General features: G+C 41.4%; 2 protein-coding genes across 4 annotated transcripts; one reads left to right on the top strand and one right to left on the bottom strand.

The window, feature by feature from the left end:
- Window positions 1-270: 270 nt before the first annotated feature.
- Window positions 271-12,474, bottom strand: pld7 (phospholipase D family, member 7). The gene is given in 14 exon segments (XM_063876153.1): window positions 271-1,304; window positions 1,794-1,893; window positions 1,975-2,140; window positions 2,932-3,071; window positions 3,544-3,747; window positions 3,924-4,051; window positions 6,657-6,771; window positions 6,855-6,982; window positions 6,985-7,028; window positions 7,680-7,864; window positions 8,052-8,975; window positions 10,927-11,037; window positions 12,062-12,252; window positions 12,373-12,474. Coding segments are annotated over 13 exon segments (2,580 nt in total). The 5' UTR covers window positions 12,203-12,252; window positions 12,373-12,474; the 3' UTR covers window positions 271-1,110.
- gpr137 (G protein-coupled receptor 137) lies at window positions 12,114-18,325 on the top strand. Of its 3 annotated transcripts, none has more exons than XM_063876157.1 (8): window positions 12,114-12,575; window positions 14,404-14,908; window positions 15,626-15,675; window positions 15,762-15,999; window positions 16,531-16,706; window positions 16,805-16,930; window positions 17,015-17,133; window positions 17,463-18,325. In XM_063876157.1, the coding sequence occupies exons 2-8, from the start codon at window positions 14,528-14,530 to the stop codon at window positions 17,570-17,572; spliced, it is 1,200 nt and encodes a 399-aa protein (XP_063732227.1). In that variant the 5' UTR covers window positions 12,114-12,575; window positions 14,404-14,527; the 3' UTR covers window positions 17,573-18,325. The 3 variants fall into 3 exon arrangements, with proteins under 3 accessions (XP_063732227.1, XP_063732226.1, XP_063732228.1); XM_063876156.1 differs by having other exon boundaries at window positions 12,116-12,575; window positions 14,435-14,908; XM_063876158.1 differs by having other exon boundaries at window positions 12,415-12,575; window positions 14,435-14,908; window positions 16,531-16,680.
- The last annotated feature ends 1,054 nt before the right edge of the window (window positions 18,326-19,379 follow it).

Genomic DNA, 19,379 nt, shown 5'->3' with positions numbered 1-19,379 from the left:
ATTATAGCATGGAGACATGTCGCCGTAGAGGCACAAAATACAAAAACTGACCTAAAAATTTGCATCATAGGGCCTCTTTAAGCACAGTGTCTCAGAGCTGCTATCATGGCTGTATACTCAGTAAATTAATCACAACCATATCTGTGGATAATCTTGAATCAGCAGATCATTATTGCTCGAAGGACACATTGTGTTTTTCCCTTTTAGTACTACCAGCGGAGTGCAATGTAGTTCCATTATATTCCAGAAAGTACAGTGCTCATGAAGCTCTCCAATTCCAACCAAGAAGGTTTTATTTCAACTGAATCATCAGGTAAGCTGCTCAGTCAGTAACACAAACAGAATGTGAAGCGTACAATACATTACCCTGGGGAGGAAGTGATCACGCAAACAGGCATTTTCAGACAGAGGCCAGAAAAAGTGACAAAAAACTAAGAACGCTCACTCCAATTTGAGAAAGTTATTTTCTGTGTGGTAGAACATTTTGAAATGAAATGTCTTGTCAGTTATGTATGAGCAATACAGTATTTACAGGAACTTTCTAATCGACTGACTTATGGCTTACACGCCATCATTAACAGCCCATAGCTCAAGCAGCGTTAACAATGCCGTTATTTATGCATCTCTTTGGAAAATGTTTTATTTCCTGCATGAGATTTTTTTAAATTAACAAAGTTTAAGTTTTTTTGAGTTAAAAAAGAAATATTGTACAGTTAACACCTCACCCCTTTTCATCCCTCCCTATCCCTCCCAACCACCCTTCCCCCGTGAGACGCACATGGTTCCTATCATTCATTCTGAAGAAAAACAGAAGAAACATTTGTAGAGAAACAAGGCTTGGATCCCGCATTATAATAAGGAAAATATACAGAATGCTCCAGGCATAAAATAAAGTGTACAAAGCGAGTTCCCTTATGCCTTGAGAAAACCATCAGAACAATCTAAAAAATAACACGTCTCAAAATATAAAAAAATGCAATTATATACAGAAAATCAGGCAGCAAGTTGCGAAATAAAATCAGAGTTCATTCCCGCGGTACAGCAAGAGGATTCTTCACAGAGTTCAAGTAGCAGGAGCAGGCGAGATGAGCTTTATTAGAGGACACAGCGTCAGTGCGGGCAGATGTGCACGTCGTCCACGGAGAGAGAGCGGGCGTAGTCTGACGTCCAGTCTCGGAGGAACAGCTCCTCCGCCTGCGCCTGCACCGTCCCCTGACCCTCCTTCACCTTGGAGCCCGTCTGGTTCACCACCAGGCCGACCCCAGCCGTCTGCGTGAAGTAGTCCTCGGACCAGTTAGAGGTCCCTGTGGACACGGACACGGACACGGACACACACACACACACACACACACACACACACACACACACACACACACACACACACACACACACACACACACACACACACACACACACACACACACACACACACACACACACACACACACACACACACACACACACACACACACACACACACACACACACACACACACACACACACACACACACACACACACACACACACACACACACACACACACAAGTTGAGTTTAAATTAAAATTAAGTTTAGGAACATTCTTATATATTTATTTGAATGAAATAATACCTGTGAAATAAGTAATTATTTTCATACATTTAAAGTGGAGTAAAAGTATAAAGTAACATTAAGTGAAATCACCTTAAAGCCTCTGAAAAAAAAACCTACCATATTTCTGGATCTTTACACAGTTGCTATAATTTTGAAAGGTTGACAGTAATAATAAAAAAACACCAAGTGTTAATATCATACCTATGTACACCACTCTGTCCGTAACCATGTACTTGGCGTGATTGACTCGTGCGAAGGGGATCTTCATCTGCTCCGGTGTTGAAGGCACTGTGAAGATTTTCTGCACGGAAACAAACAGCAGAGGTTTAAAACACACGGGTCAGTTGAGGGCCACGTCATTATGTAGGGTAAAAAAACTCACCACGTCAATGTTGCATTTGAGTGGTGGCCGGTTGAGCAGCAGAAGGGACTGCAGGAAGGGGAACATGGCGGCGGGGGAGTGCTTCCAGCAGCTGACCAGCAGGCGGACCTGTACGCCTCTGGTGCAGGCCGTGGAGCGCAGCGCCGAGTCGATGGCCGGCCAGAACCTGAGAGAGAGAACAACGCACACTTTGATATACACCATCGATATCAAACCGTCTGTGGCGCTACTGGGCTACACCAAAGGAGAGAGGAGGATAATGCCTTTGAACTAGAAAGCTTTAAATCAGCAGCTGAAGCTCAATTTACTCCGAGTAGCTGCTCTGTCAGCCAATCAGGATCCAGTGTTGTGACTGTTGATTCAGTAAATGCTTTTTAAACGTATCTATTTACCAGGTTTCACGACTGAATGTGGGCAGTGATGTCTTTTTTTCCGGACAAACAGGAAGTTAGCATTGCAGGGGCTTCCATTTTCCATTGGATTTTAGTTCATAGCATAAAAAATAATCTGCGGCAAACTCACTTTTATTTTTCTTACATGTTTTATTCAGCAGGATAATCCCCACATACTAACACCACTTTTATAGAAGTTGAAGTGCATATGCTATTGCTAGAAGTCAAAAGCTAACGTAAGGCTAAAGGCGATAATGATGTTCAGTTGTCTCATTTAGCCACTTTTTAGCAACCGCCGTTTTTAATGACACACAAAGGCTTTGGAAATTTACAGTGGAGTATTTACTGACCTATTTGCTGTTGTAAAACAAAACATGAAACTTGCTTAAGTTTGTGTTAACCAAAGACCTTATTTCCAGTGTCCAGAAGTGTTTAATGCTAACTCATTTCTGGGTTTGAGGACTCATTCCTGCACCAACTATTGAGATGGAGTTTTACTATATTATTCAGAGTGAGGAATCTATTGGTGTTCTGTCTGGGATCGTTGAGTAGAGGGTAACGTCACCTGAGTGGCTCTGAGAACTGAGACAGAGGAAGGTAGTCCATGACGGAGATGTGAATGAATTTCTGGGCGTCGTCGATGACGGACAGGATGGTGGAGAGATCATCTGAGCGGCCGCGCGCTGAGATCTGCGGGGGGGCGCTCTGCAGGACACAGACAGAAAAGAGGAGGTGAGAATCATTGGAGCAGCGAGAGGACGGTCACTACAGGGGAAACAAAGACGCTTATAACAATTTTCACTGTGAATAACATCCGTGTTTTACCGACTCTGTTCGGCTGCTGCTGATATTTCCTTTATTTAAGATCCAGATAGACATCCTTTTTTGTATTCAGTTTCATTCTAGAGTTGAAAATGATCCAAAAAATGGAATAGTTCAAGTGGAAAACTAAATAAAATGTATTTATTACCAACTCTGACAAATAGATTCTTGAAAAAGGGCATACCACGTCATAACAGGTGAAAAAACAAAGCGCACCTTAACCTGGATTAAATGTACAGACTTGACTGGGTTTGAAAATAGTCTAAACAAAAAGGAAATGTTACATCAGTTTGGGTATGCAGTATTTTTTATAATAACATATGCACCAGCCTTAATGTACCAGGCCTGAACTTACAGACAGGTAGACCTGAGCCGGCACGCCATTGAACTTGAGGTGCAGGGGACTCTGGGAGCTGGACAGGGCGGAGAAACGAGCGGGCCAGTACGGCGGCAGGGAGCCGTTGTTCAATCCTCCGATGCTCCGGTACACCCCGAAGATCCTGAAGGCGTCCTGAGCCAGGCAGCTGCAGTCCTCCACCCACAGCCCCACCTCCTTCACCTGCTCAACAGGAAACATTGTGTCACTCACATACTCCAGCTGAGGATGAAGTACAACCTCAAACCAGCACCAACATGTAGAATGCACAATATAATAATAATCCAGATTATTTTACCCAATGTATACATCAGCAGTATTGTCTTATTAGTTGAAACGACACGTCTACTCTGATTTACCTGACTTAGAGAGCGCCAGTCCATGTTGGCACTGCCCAGGTAGAAATGCTTTTGATCCACCACCAGCAGCTTGGTGTGGACGATGCCTCCGGTCACAGCCTTCAGGTCCACCTCTCTCACTTCAGCACCTGAAAACAAAACAAACCATAAACATCAAAGGTAGTGACGGGCCATGATTGGGGAGGCAAGCCTGCATCAAAGTCAAAGTCAGCTTTCTTGTCAATCTTCTGTGTGTAAGATACAGACAGGGAGATCAAAGTGATGTTTCTCACAACCCAGAGGAATAAAAGTTAATATATAGAAATACTTACGTTATCAAACATAGACACATATATACAAATTGCAACTCCATTATGTCCTTTTTCACTGCAAAAATCAAGAACATCCACCAGCACCTTCGATCAATCCCACACATCAGCATCTCAGCCTACTTTCACCCATCCACACACTCATTCTCCTCCTTCCAGCTCCCCACTCACTCAGAAATCACAGAATTCATCCGGAAATCCAAGCCATCCACCTGTCAACTGGACCCCCTCCCCACACAACTTGTTAAAGCCTCCCTCCCCTCTCTGGTCCCCCTCATTTCTGCCATCATCCACTCCTGTCTCACCCTTGAACTGTCCCTACATCCTTCAGAGTTGCTGCCATTACCCCAATTCTGAAAAAACCTGGCGCCCACCCCTCCAACAACTTCCATCCTGACTCCAATCTACCCTTCATTTCCAAAATCCTTGAAAAAACAGTTGCCTCCCAACTACATTCTCACCTATCCAACAATAACCTGCATGAACAGTTCCAGTCCTGTTTCCGCCCACTTCATAGCACTGAAACAGCACTCAACAAAATCACCAACGACCTCTTTATGGCAGCTGATTCTGGACTCCTCACCATCCTCATCCTCCTTGACCCGAGTGCAGCCTTTGATACCATCTGTCACACCACCCTCCTCAACAGGCCATCTTCCATTGGCTTCACCCACACTCCCTTAGACTGGTTCACATCTTACCTCTCTGGCCGCACTCAGTTCATTCAACTCAAGTCCTTTAAATCCATCCCCTCTGCCGTCACTTCAGGTGGGGCCCCTCCTCTTCATCACCTAACTCCTTCCCCTCAGCAATATCCTCCGCAAATTTAACATTCACTTCCACTGCTATGCTGATGACAACCGGCTCTACCTCACCACTAAACCCTCGTCCACTCTCCCTCCCTCACTGATTGCATCTCTGAAATACAAACCTGGTTCACCCTAAACTTCCTTAAATTAAACAGTAACAAAACTGAGGTTCTCCTCATTGGCACCAAATCCACTTTATCCAAAACCGACAGCTTTTCACTCACTGTCGATAACTCCTCTGTTTCACCCTCCCCCCAGGTTAAGAGTCTGGGTGTCATCCTTGACAGCACACTGTCCTCTCAATCCCATTTCTCGGTCTGCCTACTTCCACCTACGAAAAATCAATCGCCTCTGCCCCTCCCTTACCCCCCACACTGCCGCCATCCTCGTCACTTCCCGTCTGGATTACTGTAACTCTCTCCTCTTTGGCCTCCCTCACAAATCCCTCCATAAACTTCAACTGGTCCAGAATTCAGCTGCCCGCATCATAACTCGGACCCCCTACATCCACCACATCACTCCTGTACTCCAACAGCTCCACTGGCTCCCGGTTCAGTTCCGTATTCAATTCAAGTCCTCCTGTTAACATTCAAAGCCATCCACAACTTCGCCCCCCCATATCTGTCCGACCTCCTCCATGTTCCCACTCCCTCCCGCTCCCTCAGATCCTCTTCCTCCATACACCTGTCTGTCCCCTCTGCCCGTCTCATTACCATGGGGAACAGAGCATTCAGCCACTCTGCTCCCAATCTCTGGAATTCATTACCACCCCAACTCAAAAACATCCATTCATTTCCCCATTTCACAAACAAACTCAAAACTCATCTGTTTGAAACTGCCTATTCCATTTGATGATAATTGCTCCGTCTCTTTCTATTGTGTTTATTTATTCTATATTTTTATTGCTGTTTCCTTTTAATGTCTTTTTAAGAAGAATCTTTGTACGGTGTCCTTGAGTGCCCAAAAAGGCACCTTCAAATGCAATTTATTAAATTCCCACAATAAAAAAAATTAAATATAAAAAAAGGCACAACATACAAAAATAGCAGTCACTAATAAATGGATGAAGACGAATATATTACAGTAAAAATATGTAAATTACTGCTAATTATTTTCAACAATATGTTTAATGAGTGTTCAACAACAAATATCCAGTATTATATTTATATATGAATGTTTTAAATTTGATTTGATCATTTATTCAATTTGACTTAACTTCACATTTTTATACAAATACATTTATTATAATTGATCTTTTCGTGCACTTTCTTACTCTTACTTCTTATGTTTATTTGAATAATATTATTCAATTGTATTTGTTCTATTGGACTTCTTACTTGAACCAATGTTTATATACCGGTATGTATTTAGATCCCATTTTACCCCAGGATAAATAAAGTATTCTGATTCTGATTAATATAAAGACATACTGTTCATACATTTTGCAAACAATATGAGAATGATTTTAAATAAATAAACTGATCCCCAATTACACAAATGGTGAAATAACTATATTGAAAAGACATTTGTGTGTTATGAAACCAAATGATGTTGCCCTGTCCAGCTGTGATGTATGGTGCAACACATTGCTCTCCATGTCGTTGGTGACGATGTACCTGTTGCAGCTAACTCTGCCGTGTCCTGAGGGGAGGTCTGCGGGGCGTTGACGGCGATCTGAAGTTTCACACCTTTGGATTCAAGTCGTTTCAGTTTCTCAAACACCATTCTCCCCTGCAAAATAGGAGGAAATGATATTACACACATTATTGAAATAAAAACAGCAACCTTCATTGAGGGCGTGCCGCTGAACTGACCTGAGAGTCCGAGGCGTCTGGGACCTCGCTGCCTCGCAGGCTGAAGTAGAACGCAGCGACGTGGACCGAGCTGTTGGCTTTGTCCAGCAGGTGCAGCCAGCTGTCTGCGATGCTCTCCCCGGACGGGGGGAGGACGGGTAGAGACCCTCGGGGATGCTCTCCACCAGCCGCACCCTGAACACGGGGGAAAGAAATTGTCTTAAACCAAAAGAGATGCTCACCTTTAAAGTTTAACAGGTTTATAATGATTTAGCTGTGGCTCAAAACTCAGCTTCCAAACGGCTAAACGGACAGTAATTATGGTAGGGAAGCCCTGAGAGGCCAGCAGAAGAAAAACAATTGTTGTGGTCAATTTTTATTTAGAATCTGAATTGACTCCTCTATGTCTTTAGTTTATTGGGGAAAAAAATGTGACAATAAAAACAAGTATCATAAAACAAAATAGTCTGCAACTATTGTGACCATCGATTATTCCCCAAAGTCATTTTTCTGTGCAAAAATGACCCAAAACGCTTTGTCCAGCCTTAAATATGTAAATGTTCTGCTTTCCAATACTCTTCCAAATGTGTTGAGTACTAAACAATTTAGATCTGATCTGAAAAAAGAAAAAGGGCCCCAAAATGTTTTTCCTCTCCCTTGCCTATCAAAGCTTCCGTAGAGGGGTGCATATATACTCGGATAGCTTTGTAAATAAAAAGGGGAATGATTGTGTCAAGAGTTTTCATGAGGGTACATTTTACAAATTCAACTCTTTTATCCAAGTGGGTGGCTCAATAGAACAACATTTTTGGTGATGGACAAACAATTTGCCTGATTGTGTCTTACCGACAGTCAGTGGTGCAGGGCTCTGACACCAGCAAGCCTTCCATCCAGTGTAGCTCCATCTGAGACATGAGCTGGGCCACGGACATGGGGAGCCCATAGTGCCACACATGCTGACCAAGCCCCCCGACAAGCAGCAAGACGGTGGGAAGGAAGCAGAAGAGCGCAAAACTGCAGCGTCCTGAGCTCTACAGAACAACACGAGCAACATTGTGAAAGTTAGGATCGCAGCTTTTGTCACAAGACTGGAAAACAGCTGAGGGCTGCGTAGCATACCACAGCAGTTACTGCAGGGTGTGGTGAAATTCTTGTTTGAGTGACTAAGACCCCAGAGACAACTGTGTGACTGATGTGAGAGGAATCTTTTCTACCCACCTTAGTCGACTTGGTAGATTCCGTAGGTTTCCCTGGTGCTGCAGGAAAGCTCGGTTCATCAGCGCTGACGCTTTTCTCTGCATGACCTAAGAACTCAGACGTTATAAGAGGTTCTTGATGCTCCTTCAATTCCCCTTCATCATCATCATGGTCCTCTGACTTTTCCTCTGCAAAATCATCCTCACATTCAGCCTCTGATGAAGATCTACTGTTCTTGAATTCGAGCGGGTTCTTGGGCTCGGTTTCCCACGGTGGTTGTTCGTCCATGATCGCCTCCACATCGCTGACCTCAGTTGTGTGAAGGTCGTCTTCAGACTTGTTGGTGTCTCCATAGGCAGTGAGGGTAATCCTGCTCTCAACCGCAACGTCATACGTTTCCTTGGTGTCTTCAAAAGGCTTTTGGCCAATGGGGCCCTCTTCTTGCACCCGAGAGTCAGGGGCATCTAGTATGGTGTCAGCTCCTTTTTCGAGCGTTTGGCTCCCGTCCTGCTGCGGTCTGAGGGCAGGCCTGGGGCTCACAATCATGGGGGAGTATTGCGCAGACTCATAAAGACCCTTGGGAGCTGTGATAAGGGGACTATAGGCAACTGCAGTGTACGGTTCCGCTTCAAAGCCGATCTTGGGGGTGCGCACTGACGGTAAAGGGAATGCCTTTTCTCTGATATCGGTTAGCTTGGGCTTCAAGGCCTCTGCACCGCCGCTCCCAGATTTCTCCTGAGGCTGAGCTACGTGGACAGGGGGATCTTTTTTGGGAACATGCAGCTCCGGTGTTGGGATTGCACTGCTGGGTCGTTTTTGGAAAGTTGGGATCCGGGAGATGGGTTTCCCACCTTTTCGGTTCATGTCTTCTCTCTCTTCAAGCTCTTTACTTGCCTTTTCTTCAGCCCCCAGGCGCTCTAGCAAGACGCTACAATACTTCAATTCCTGAGGAAGACAGCACTAAATTAGAAATAAGCATCAAGTGTGCAGCTGTTTTGAAAGAAATATCTACAGCACCTCTTACGCACAAGTGAAATGACTTCAAACTCATGACGACACCCTACAGTAAGTACCGCTGAACACCTGAAACAGCTTCCTGAAAGCTAGCAGTTAAACAGTCATTTGCAAACTCCTTGTTATTGTTCGACAACAATACCATAACCCTGAGTATTACCTGTGGTGGCTGCGCAGCACTGAGAAAGCTTGTATAGCCACTCCTATTCAAATGAGCTCTCCTGTCTGATGCACCACGGACTGTTTATCATTTCTACATATTTGTTTATGAATGTATCACCATGGCTACAACATATTTGAACTTTACATTCTGAAGAACAATCAATTTTCTTTACTTTGAGTTTAATTCCATCAATTGTATACATGCATATCCAATGGCAACCGTCGTTCCAAAGTAGACTCCAAAGTGATTATCATTATTTAGTCTTCTGTTTAGTAAAGACTTTTACACTTTTTTTATTTGGTTTATTTTTTCATTGGAACATAAGTCTTTAGGGAATTATGAAAATATAGTCAAAAATGTAGAAACTAAAAATAAAGGTTATTTAGTTCCCTGACAGAAATATAAATAAAGGAAAAAGTATTTTTTAAATAACATGTGAGCTAGGGTGGGGCTGGTATTGTAGAAATTAATGAAGAAAATAAACACTCAACAGAATTTGAACTTTAACAGGATATATTGATGTAACTGCTGCTGTTGTACAAGTGTTGTAGTCCTTGCCTCAAAATAAATGATTACTTTTAACTATATTTTTTAAACGTTTATTCACTTTATGTCATCCGGTGTTGCAACCGCACGGTGGAACCCGTTTCAATATGTGATTTTTTCCTTTCTTCTTCATGTTTCTATTTTGCGCTTGCTATTTTCTGTAATGCCACAGAAGACATGTCACATTATTAGACCCCAGGTGTAAATAATTGATGGTAGATTGCATTGAGTTCCTGCTGGCTCAGTGTCAGGGTCACAGCTTACTGAGACACTACAACAGAGCTGAGCCATCGTTAATGTTATCAGTAACAGCTGTGCTTTCCCTGCTATGGCAACACACAAAGTCTGCAGAGGGAGTAAAACTTTTCCAGCCCAACGTGTAAAGGATTTATAGCAATTATCAAAATATGCTTATATTCATTCTTTTTTAAATGATCCATCACATTACATTTTTATACGATTAACAAACGAGACCATTTTTTCAGTTGAAACTGAAACAGCAATCAATGGAGTTAAAACATAGTTTTTAGGTTACCTCTAACTAGTTTATACTAAGTGTACTGCAATTTACTAAATTATCTGCCTGCCTGTTCACCGATTTAACTGCAGTGCGCTAATATTGCTTAATATCATATGTTGATCTAGCTCTGAACTACATTTTATGATATTCACTGAAGCAAAGCGAGTTATGACAACTGCTCCTGAAAGCATCCGTGTATAAATACAAACACTTAAAGCCTGACTGTTTTAATACTGTTTTAGTACATTTGTGGACATGTTAGCAAAGATCAGCGTTTCTACACATTATGTCAATTGGACAGCATTTATTTTCGCTGACTTTCTCATTACTTAGATACATTTTTTATGATGATTTATCTAAATGTTATTTACGCTTAATATATATATTTACTTTTTGGTTCACATATTAGTCTAGTATATATGGGTTCCCCGGTTTATACGTAAATAGTGAACATATGGGCTAAATATATAACTGAGCTTTACTTCTGAACCACCGGCTAAATGAGATTAGGACACTTAAACACTAGCCTTCCAATCGATCCTGTTGAAGATTACATGCTGCTGCACACACTAGCTTTTTCAGGCCTTTGGTAAACATCTTACAGCGAGAGGTGTGTTTGTTTGGGTTGTTTTGTGAGGTGAATTATAGCCTACCGTTACATGAGCATCCTCAGCAGTATCCTCCTCCAGCTCTGCAGGGGTGCTTTGAAGTGTCTCCTCCATCCTTAAGCTCTGGACAGACTCAGAGTCTGACTCATCTGACTCCTGATGGGACAAGAAGACACAATATATTCACAGTTAACAAGGAGGAAACACTGTTATAAAGCATAAACACAATGGATAGAGGTGGAAGAATTTTCATATCTTGTACTTGATTAAAAGTAGTTGCAGAGTGTAGGAATACTCAATTACAAGTAAAAGTCCTGCATTGCAAATGTTACTCAAGTAAAAGTAGAAAAGTATTAGCATCAAATTATACATAAAGTACTGATAGCAAACGTAATCATTATGCAGATCGGGCCACTTTCTTATAATATCTCTGATATGTTTTGTAATTATTGATCATTAAAGTGTTCTCAAAGCGGTAAAGGTGCAGCTAGTTTGAATGACTGTATACTGCAGGGTAGCTGCTGAATTTACTACAGGTGTGACTGAAGTCTGATTTAAGGTTTTATCATATTTCACATCATTAATCCAGATCTGCTAATTAATAAAGGTATAAAATAAATGCAGTGGAGTAAAAGTACACGATTTACCTCTGTATTGTAGTTGGTTAGAAAGAGCAAAGGAGCAACAAACTAAATTCTCAAAATTGTGCTCAGTGTACTTGAGAAAAGTGACTTTACACCACAGACAATGGAAGATGTAAAGACATATTCAGCTGTTGTATATTAATATTCAAGAGTAAGAAAGTAATATAAGGAGCAATAACTTGTCATATTTGTATATATAAAATCAGTCAGCAAAGGGAGGGTAACTCACCATGATGCAGTAAACTACAGCAGGGCGCAGTGCTTCACACTCACGGTGCAGTTATTAGCTCCTAACAGTTATGCTAACCGGCTAAGCAAATACTACAAACGTTAAAGTGGTTAAAGCAGTAAATGTACGTCACTTTAATAAGGTAGTCTTGATACTCTCCTTCCTGTGTTGTTTCTGTCCGGTTAGCTAACGCTGCAGCCGCCGTTGACGTTAGCGAGGAGCTACGTGGCTGAAGTGTTCAGCAGCAGCAGCGGAGGAGGAAGAGGAGGAAGAGGAGGCGGAAAAGCTGAGTAATAAAAATACCCACCTCGTACGTAGTGCTCCCGTGCGGGCGGGCCGACCTTCTATTAGTTACTGGGGCTGTGTCCTGGGACTCTTCCTCACTCTCCTCTCCCTCACTTGCTTTACTTGGGGCGAGGGATTTTCGTGACCGCAGCACCATCGGCATCTTTGTTAGTAATGCAACACCTTCGTGACAAGGGATTAACGGTAATGAGTCTGTGGAAGAGAGCCCACTTTATCCACTAGTAAATATAAAGGTATTGTAAATAATAGTTGAATAGGACACCTACTAGTGCTAATTTATCACCTTTATCAGTGACTTATAATCACTCTTACCTTTTAATTAGATATTAATGCGCCGTGCTTCTTGAGACAAGTAAACAACGACTTAAAGAAACCGCGATTTCCTGTCACCGCTGATTGGCGGTTGGGAGTTGGATTCAAAGCACTGGCTCCTCCCGTGTGACGTCACGCAGAGCACACAACACGGAAGCGAGGGATTACAGTCATCCGCCGCTGACCCTGCTCCCGTCAAAAAGGTCTGTTGTTTTTGTTAAATGAGTACTGACAGCCTATACATATAGTGTGTTTGCTTGGGATAAAGCAAAGAATAGTTGGGCGAGAGTATGAAATAGTTGACATTCATTCTGACGTTAGTTAACAAAGTTAGTTTCAGTTAGCTTAGCCGCTGTTGTCTAGCAGTCCGAGTAGAGCAGCGGTTGTTTATCTTTCCAAAGACTAAAGTAAAGAGATTTTTTTCTCTGGGTTATTGAGTTTCAAAGGTTACGGAAAAACTACCCAAGCGACAATCTGTACATTATAAGGACATCCAATAGTGCCACAAATATGACATAACTAGAGTTTGAAATGTTGTTATTTATGTCGAAAATGAAAGAGAATCTTTGGGTTTTGACATGCTAGATTACTGTAGTTGTTTCCTGTGGTGTCATCAACAGACACCATCATGTGACTTGTATTGTTATTTAAAAGGGTCACTGTTTAAATCAATGTAAAAGCTGACAAAGCTGGAAAAATGATGTCTGCCCTTTGTAATTATGTCATGGGATTGTCACAAGTGTTGTGATCACCTCTTGAATCAGCTTAAATGTGTTTCTTAAATACTGAATAAAAAATATTCGAAACACTAGGATGTATGTCAATATTAGCGAAAGGACTTATGTAGATTGCAGACTCAGATATGATCATGTTTGACTTAATTGTCAGATATTTATGTTTTTTGCAAGTATTTTCTGAATGACTGCTGGTCTAGTAGAAGAGCTACATGATTGCGGCCGAAATGAAAACCGGAATCATTTTGATCCATATCAAGATCACAATCATTTATCATGATTGTTCATTTACTACATTCATTTTTGGGAAATGCCTTTTTATTTTTATTTTTACTGTACTTTCACTTCTGAATCAACAAAGTATTGCTTTCACTTCCATTATGTGCTTCGAAACTCCACTGGTCCTTATTCACAGTGGATCCCTTACAAGAGAAATATAAATGAAATCATAAGCTTTTCACCCAAAATCAATCAACAGAGCAACACCACCTTTCATAAAGTGCTATCCATGCCCAAGCCATGCATCAACATATGACTGAGATATGGTTAATTGAACCTAATTCAATGCTATCATGGAAATGTATCATTGAAGTGTCATTCAGTTAACTTTATTTTTCCTTGGCCCACTACAGCTGTCCCTCCAAGGCAGTCACACACCTTAAATACAAATTTGCTACCTTCTGTTCTCTAACATTACACAGACAGAAGAGTGACCATTGTTGGGTAAATAATCATACCGATGTTAACGTTTATAATTCTCCACCATTTCAATAGACTGTAATGTTCTCGTGCTTTGATTGGCTGTTCCCATCTTTTATTTTCTTCCCTTTAAGATTGTTGTCGTTTGTTTGATCGAGGGTTATCTGACCTTCCAGCTGAACATAGATTGATTCTGTTAAACACTTCAACTCTTTATTAAATAACACAACTTTGGTTGAAACTTGTTTTTTCATTTATTACTGAAAGGGGATTAAGTCTGGAATTTCCACCACAAATAGCTATGCTGAAATATATGACACAATTAAATTATATAATTTTATTACTATAGCACATTTTGGGAAATTGAAATGAGTAACTGTTAACACTTTAAAAAGAACTAATAGTAAGGGGGATTTTTGTTTTGTTTATGATTGTATATCAATTTAGTTATTCATCAATTATTTTTCTTGAGAATCTCAAGAAAGTGTGATGGAAAAAAACAAGTCTCAAAAACAAAACATTGCCCCCAAACTATTATGGTCTCATGGTTTATTTCGTCCAGTCAAAGTGCTATAAAGATGTACATTTTTCTACTCAGGCCTTGCTGACCTCTGGTGATCTTCTTCCAGGTCTCCCATGTGATCCGATGTGTTTGACAGGGGAAGCTTTGACACTTTTTCTGTGACGATGATGAACACTTAGTCAGTCCACACAGTACTCCAATGGAAGCTCTAGTCACAGCTTCGCCGCCTCCTAACTCTTCCATCCAGCCCGTCCCGATCCCCCTGAGCCCGGCCGTCGCCCAGTCGGTGCAGCTGGGCTTCACCATCCTCTACACCTCTCTGTACGCCGGACTCTTCCTGGTGGTGTACGCCCAGCTCTGGCTCCTCTACATCTACAGACACAAGAGATGGAGCTACCAGAGCGTCTTCCTCTTCATCTGCCTGCTTTGGGCTGCCCTCCGCACCACCCTCTTCTCCTTCTACTTCTCTAATGCTCTGGAGGCCAACCACCTGCCCGTGGCGGCGTACTGGCTGCTCTACTGCTTCCCCGTCTGTCTGCAGTTCTTCACTTTCAGCCTCATCAACCTGTATTTCACTCAGGTAAGAAAGCTAGGATACACCAGCGAAATATTGATGGACTGGAACCTATAGCAAGTTGTTGTAAAGCATTTAAAAAGTATTTATTTTGTCCAACCAGCAATCGAGAAAATCCAATGTATTCACTCTATTGTGAAAGAAAATATATATATTTGTTTTTTTAAACCAGAATTGTTCTGCTTAATAGATTCCAAAACATTTGTTCCAATTTGTGCCAGATTATTTTTCGGTTTTTGAAAACAAGATAAAACTCTCTTAGCTCACAGAAATGGATAACAAGATTGTGAAAATCACGGTCTGATGTAACCATTACATTTTAAAGACTTTCTATGATGAGTAAATAAGTGAAAGTAAAATAGTTTCAAGGTCTAACGTACTATTGGATTGTGCAGGTTTTTTTTGGGGCGGGATGACACAGGTAGATTTTGGAAAACACGGATGTTGAATCACGTTAATGGTGCAATACGTACGTTGTAAAGTATTCGACTATCAATATTTTGCTGACAGTACCACTTCCTGTTTTATAAGAGTTTTTATGTGTCTCCACCAATTAACTCACTCAAAACTGAGAAAACTTTAAATAAACGATGTACAGCAGGTGGCATTGTGACAAATAATGAAGGTTTGTGAAGCGTCAGGCAGACTGAAAATGCCTGATAACAATTATTTTGCTTTCAGTTTTTTGTTTACTCTGTTGGTTATTTGCCTCTTGTACCACAGGTGTTACTCAAAGTGAGGGAGAATTACAGCTCAGATGTGGACAGAGGAGTGTAAGTTTCATCTGCATTAAAAAGAAAAAAAGCAATTTGTCATTTAGAGACCAGATAAGTACTAATCTGTTCCATGTGTTCCTCAGATGGCTGGCGCGCTGCATGTACGGTGCAATGAGCGCCCTCTTCCTCAGCGTGAACGTGGTCTGCGCGGCTCTCAGGGACGGAGCTGATGCAGAGTCCGGGGAGCGGACCTGGAATCTGGTCCTGGTTCGAGTCCTGATCAACGACTCGCTCTTCCTCCTGGACGCGGTGTTGCTGGCCGCCCTGCTGATAGTCCTGGCCCGGCACTCGCACTCCACAAGCGCCTACCTGATCAGCAAGGTGTGATAGCGGCAGACTTAGAAAAAATGATTTTGTGGGACAAACATGTACACCCATGAACATAATATTGGAGAGCTAATAACAACAAGCTACATTTTTAAATATAAAAAATAGGGGATGACAATAAAATAAAACAATGCAATGAGAGGTAAATTAAATATCTAGATTAGTTTGAAATTCAATAATAATTATACAAAATTAATTTAACAAATCTCAAAGAAAAATGAAAAACAAATCACTAGGATGCTGCTTCTGAACAAATTTGTACCAAAAGAAATACATGTTTGATTATATATTAAAACATAAGGAATTCAAATAAAATAAAATAAATCCAATCAGACCAAATTCTAAATACGTTCAATAATAAGATAATAATAATAATAATAATAATAATAATCAGAAGAAGAAAAATAACAGTACAATTCAAATCACTGGTCTGCTACTTTCAAACATAGGTATACTTATAGAAAATACAAATTCCACATTAAATACCACAAATACATTCTACCTGGTGTGTTTCTCCCCTTTCAGGGTACCACGGTGTGTCGTACCGCTGCACTGGGAGCAGCAGTCATCTTATTGTTCGCCAGTCGAGGCTGCTACAACCTGACGGTGCTCATCCTGTTTCAGAGCCACCGGGTGGAGTCCTTCAACTTCGACTGGTACAACGTCTCCGACCAGGTGACCGACTCAAAGTCTGACGCAGAGTCAGTAAACCGCTCAGCAGTAATGTTCGTCCATACTTTAAGAATGGCCTGCAAACACTGCTAAATAACCACGTGTGTGTTTGTGTGCGTGTGTGTAGGCTGACTTGCGCAGTGAGCTGGGCGACGCAGGCTACCTGGCCTTCGGTGCCATCCTCTTCATCTGGGAGCTGCTCCCCACCGGCCTCCTCATCCTCATCTTCCGAGTGCGCCGGCCCGCTCAAGAGGTAGAGAGCACATTGGACAGAAACTGCACTGCATGTCGACTAAACAACGAGATTTCAGTATTTGTTTTTTTCCTGTTTCCACAGAGCAATAGCATGGCCGTCAACAACAGGGTCCTACCTCGACCGTATTTCTTTGATGACCCTCAGGGTAGCGATGAGGATGCACCTATGCCATGGGCACGCGCCTCCCATCCAAACTCAAGGTACTGTCCTCACAAAGGTAGCGGGATTAGAAATCAATATGCGGACAGTTATACCTACCTATATTTCTACTTTTGATATGAAAGTAATGAATATAATGTATGCTTACAATTCAGAATTTAAATCTTTCAGATGTAAGTATGTTCACTTCCTGGGGCTTGGTTTCAAAAAGGACCTTTTTTTCGATGAGAATCTCTATTTATTTCTCACACATTGGAGCTCAAGTTGAATTTCAAAAATATGAGAAAGAACCCCTCAAATCATGCCCAAACTAAAAGATGTGTAATCGTCTATGCATGTATGTGACCTGTTTCTTCTGACTGTGTTTCAGCTGGTACGGATCAGAGAGTGCTCCTCTCCTGTTCGCCAGCAAACCTCGAGACCAGAGCCACCAGCACCATTCCTTCTACTCCACCCCCCAGAACTGACCTCCAGAACTGACCCGGACTCCTCCCCACCATCAGGGTCAGCGAGTCCTCCAGCTCAGGCTGCACACAGCCAGCAGCCCCTCCCTCTGTGGACCCTTCTTGCACTGAGATCCTCAGGAACTCATCAGACAAACAGAGAAAAAGCACCTTGTAGATTTTGATCAGAGCATATATTGACATTCGGCTCAAAGGGAACACGTTAGGTGAGCCATGACCGACAGATATGGTGCTCAGTGATCTCCTTCTAAAGGGTAAAGTGTGGTTTACAGTGTGTTCGCTTATATATGACAAACCTTGTTCTATCGTTGATGTAACTAGCTCTTACATTCCCGACAAATTGCACATTTAGCTTCGATAGCATTCCTTGACATTAATGCACATAAAGTAATTCATAAGCTTGGCGACAACCACTGACCAAATGTATTTGCAGAGAATGTACTGAAATGTAAAGTATAAATGTCTTTTGACCATTTTTCATTATAATTCCACATCAGCAGGTCGACTCTTACACATTCCTCTTTTCTGCTATTTAGTTTTTTTTTAATGTAAATTTAGCATTACTGTTCATTTTTAAAGTTAATTTGGATTTTTATTCCTTCCCTGTATAATTGTATATTAGTTTGAAAGTTTAACTTATTTTATATCTGCAGTACAATCAAATGTTTCAATCCTTTGTTTACTGGAAAGAGGCTCCCTAATAGCGAGTCATGTAAATACCGCTGATATTTACTGTGTAAACAACCGACCAATAAAGATCTTTAAAGAGTTTGTTCAGCCTTTTGTGAAGCACAAAACAAACACGGAGAAAAGTCATCAGTGCATTACATTCTTTAGCTAATTTAATTTAAAAAATATTCTAACTTATGAAGGCATTTATTTTTTGCATAGTTTCTTATATTTTATTTAACCAGAAAAGTCTCTTATGATTAAACATAAATCATTTCCAAGGAAGTTTCCCCAAAAAGAATGATGTCATTTTTTTTACTAATTATTCAGGAAAATAATTTGCACAATTAAAAACAAAAGCCAGGTGAATGTAAAACATAATATAGAGAAATAAGAAAAAGTCAAATGAAGGTTTTCGATGAACAATGAATACTGAATGAAAATGTAGTTTGGTTTGAAGAGAGCTTTCCTTTTAAGGACATTTTTTATATTCCCGTCTCGAGAATTCCTGGGAAATCACTCAGAAAGTACAGATCTGTAAGTTAAAGCATAGCTGCAGCACTTAAAGGGATAGATGTTCTGGAGGGAACACATGGATTCTAGCCTCTGCAGACCATTTACATGCACACAAACCTATATAACACACTACAGGAAAGACACCTCCAAAAAGCATAATATGGCCTCTTTAACTGATTCTTTTTTAAATAAATCTTTGCTTTTGCCCCCGTCAATTGCAGTGCATTCCTTACCTTCTGGCTGGTAAGTCTTATTTGGCTTTTCTGAAAGGAGAACATTACCTTTTTATCCTAGAAGCTAACTTAAAGGTCCTGTATTATGTAAAATGCACTTTTTGATGCCTTTTATACATACCTTTGTGTCCCCGGTGTGTAAAGAGACTCACAGAGTGTCAGAAAATACAACCCTCTCTCTTTCCCTCCTTACCAACATCTCTAAAAAGGGGGTACAAACGAGCTGATCCAGATTTGCTGAGGTTATGACATCATATTGGAAATGTGGGCTGGCTTTACATTGAACTCCTGGCAACGTTACGCCCACGTGACACATCCCAACCTATCATCCGCAATTTACAGTCGCGAGCTGAATCCCCTCTGCAGCACCTCTGTGTGTCTGTGTGTTCAGCAGGATGTCTGCAG

This window comes from Eleginops maclovinus, chromosome 23 (genome assembly GCF_036324505.1).
Source record: "Eleginops maclovinus isolate JMC-PN-2008 ecotype Puerto Natales chromosome 23, JC_Emac_rtc_rv5, whole genome shotgun sequence".
In the NCBI taxonomy this organism is placed as follows: Eukaryota; Metazoa; Chordata; class Actinopteri; order Perciformes; family Eleginopidae; genus Eleginops; species Eleginops maclovinus.
This window is presented reverse-complemented; position numbering and strand designations above follow the sequence as displayed.

What these genes read in the sequence shown, in the direction of transcription:
- gpr137 (XM_063876157.1), top strand. Translation starts at nt 14,528, where the DNA reads ATGGAAGCTCTAGTCACAGCTTCGCCGCCTCCTAACTCTTCCATCCAG. An exon ending in GACTCAAAGTCTGACGCAGA is followed by an intron (nt 16,707 to 16,804) that starts GTCAGTAAACCG and finishes GCGTGTGTGTAG; the next exon opens with GCTGACTTGCGCAGTGAGCT. An exon ending in GCCTCCCATCCAAACTCAAG is followed by an intron (nt 17,134 to 17,462) that starts GTACTGTCCTCA and finishes ACTGTGTTTCAG; the next exon opens with CTGGTACGGATCAGAGAGTG.